The 2,851-nt window shown below is 33.2% G+C and overlaps 1 protein-coding gene across 1 annotated transcript; it reads right to left on the reverse strand.

Annotated features, from left to right (window-relative positions):
* Positions 1 to 603: 603 nt before the first annotated feature.
* Positions 604 to 2,517, reverse strand: LOC145011046 (protein METHYLENE BLUE SENSITIVITY 1-like). The gene is made up of 2 exons (XM_078969668.1): positions 2,072 to 2,517; positions 604 to 867 (listed from the first exon to the last, which is right to left on the reverse strand). Exons 1-2 carry the CDS (start codon positions 2,386 to 2,388, stop codon positions 843 to 845), a joined length of 342 nt encoding a protein of 113 aa, XP_078825794.1. The 5' UTR covers positions 2,389 to 2,517; the 3' UTR covers positions 604 to 842.
* Between the last annotated feature and the right edge of the window lie 334 nt (positions 2,518 to 2,851).

A 2,851-nucleotide genomic window follows, 5' to 3' on the forward strand; every position in this document is an offset into this window, starting at 1 on the left:
AGTTAGCAAATTTACTAAAGCAATTACAATATGTAAGACATAAAAATGACTAAACTACCTTTTATTGATTTGTTTGATTCTTTTTATTTTATAAAAGGACTAAAAATTAAAATATACCAAAAAATCTTATTTATTTTATAAAAATATCCTTTCAACAAAATTAAATTAATTAAATATATAAAAACATAGATAGATCAACACAATACAATAGTGAAAATGAAGCGATAAACTCATCAAATTGGGTTTCACCAAGGTCCTCATTATCTACAATCCATTATAACTGTCTATTGATTGCACAGTATTAATCTTAAAACAAACAGAAACCCATCTGTCAGAACTATACATTACTGCCTCCTAAACAAGTTATGAGAAGGTCAACCATATTACTATTTGATCACTTGTTAATTACAAGCACTTCAAGATCTGTGTCTGTCTTTTACCATCTTTCCAACACAATTACAATCAGAAACAAAGAGTTGGTGGTGATGGATTGCTAGATTTGGATCCAACAATCTTGTAAATGTAAATCACACAAATAACTTCAATTTTAAGGTTTTACCCTATTTATCATTATATTGCAAGTATAGAAAACATCCCATCCAATATTTTGCAATTTTCGCTAAAACTGATGTAATCAAAACAAGCTTTGATATTTAATGTTCTTGGCTTTTATGTTCATACCAATTTGTCTTGGTACCTTTTCTATATTTGATATTTTTCGTATATATACACAATCATTGCAAGATTATTGGCGTTTAACCACAAAGCATATTATAACACACAAACAAAAAGCTGATTAAAAAATCATACCCCACCATTTCTTGTTGATATCTTTGCCCCCTTCACTTCTCAGGCATCTTTTCATTCCTATATAAAACCATCAAGAATTTAGAACACAAAACCATTTCCATTTCCATTTCCATCATCGCCCTTACAACTTCAAATCATATTCACATCCTACCAATAGTACTAACTAACTTAATCAGGTACTGGTTAATAACCAATAAACAATGTATGTACTATGTACTAGTTGTAAACCACACAAGTATAGGAATCCAGTCCTAAACCATATGCTGGTTTTCAAAAATAAAAGTATTCACGAATTTACATTAAAAAATTTTGAAAAAAAAAAAAAAAAAAAAGGTTACAGTCACACTAAAATCGCTTGGGAAGATTATCAGAAGGCATCTAATCCTTTTTGACTGATCAATAATTATCTATCTGTTTCCCAGACCATTTTAACAAGAACCATGCCCTTTTAGATGCATAAACACCAAGAATTCTCCAAAATTTGCAATATTTTTGTAATCATAATAACATTTGTTCAAAATACTAGATTGAAATGGAAACTTGAGCAAACACCAATAAAGATTTGCCTCTATGAAATGTCAAAATGTAACTTCATACAGAATTAGCATAAGGTAGAGTTTCCAGGACATACGCATACATATGCACTATGCAGACATTAAACAGCAACAGCAAGCAATAAGTGCCTAGATTAGACTCTCGTATCCAACTTCATACCAAAAGATTTATACGCACAAATAATCCTAGCAAATGGCCAAGATTCTAAGAGAAATTTGCAGAAACAAGTTTGCATGACATAAAGTATATCTTTCTGTTCTTCCAAGAACAAAACACTAAGATCTGGTTAGAGTTATAGCTAAATGTTCAAAAGCAACCAAAGATGCACATGGATTTATATGCTAAACAAGACACATCATCTATATCACATATTGCTTGAAAAGGATACTAACATGCTAGGAGGTATACATAACAAACTCAAAATAATCATGTGAATTAGCAATCAGAGAGATCGAAACTAAAGATGGTGAAAAGTCTTGGCACGATCAAAATCAATAGAGAAAACCAATAAAAGCAAGATCAGACGGCTATAAAGCAAGCATAACACATGACTCATAACATAGCATTTTAACCATACACCCACAAACATCATCATGCTTTTGACAAGGGACTAGAACTATAATCTAAATCAAACAGCCAGGAAACATTATCGAAAGTGGTCAATTTATCATAATAAAGCCATAATAGCAATAATCGAGAAATTCACTTCTTAAGGCTGCCACGAACACCAGGGCGAGGTTTCGATGTATCAGCAACAGGTGCAAGGATGGCATGGAGGTTGCTGATTTTAGATTCATCAAAGGGAATCTTAGGGTGCTTAGCATCATGATGAACCTGCATCGTTTTAACATCCGGTGCGGTAATCTTGCAGTGAGGGCACTCATACTTAGCATGACCGCCTTTCACCTGGCCGGTGCGATCAGCGACTCCGGCCTTGCCACCGCCTCTGTTGGTCGTCGCTGCGTCCACCTTCGCAGCGATTTCCTTCGCTGTGTGCTTCTTTGGCTTTGCTTTTCCCGTCATCGTTATCTGCTTCTACAAATGTTAGGGTTTCGATCGACGATTAGGATGAAGAAAAAAGGAATAAATGGAGAATCCTTAAAAACCACACGTGAAGAACCCTAATTTGAAGGGATGGCGACAATTGATACTTTGGACCTTGGTCTAAATTCCACATACATTTTGTCATTTATATCCATTGTTTTAAAATATGGGTCGATCTCGTTGGTTGAACGGGTTGGACCACGATCCAATAAAGAGATCTTTTTTTTTTTTTTTTTTTTTTTCTTGAAACGGATCTAAATTTATATATTTTTTATAGGACTTGAAACTTCACACCTCTAAAACAGAGGACAAACACCGGATATCGTTGGATTAAAAGTCATTTTGTAAAAGATCGCTAATTTTGAATAAGTTTTTGTTGATTATAACTTTTTGGGCAAATGATATAAAAGCCTTCAATTTTTCAAAAAAATATCAGTTTTAC

Source organism: Lactuca saligna, chromosome 8, assembly GCF_052625555.1.
Source record: "Lactuca saligna cultivar CGN05327 chromosome 8, ASM5262555v1, whole genome shotgun sequence".
Taxonomy (NCBI): domain Eukaryota; kingdom Viridiplantae; phylum Streptophyta; class Magnoliopsida; order Asterales; family Asteraceae; genus Lactuca; species Lactuca saligna.

Excerpts from the sequence above, each read along its gene's own strand:
- LOC145011046 (XM_078969668.1), bottom strand. The coding sequence starts at position 2,388 with ATGACGGGAAAAGCAAAGCCAAAGAAGCACACAGCGAAGGAAATCGCT. Across the intron at positions 868-2,071 it reads GTTCGTGGCAGCCTTAAGAA|GAATGAAAAGATGCCTGAGA; the intron begins GTGAATTTCTCG and ends GGTTTTATATAG.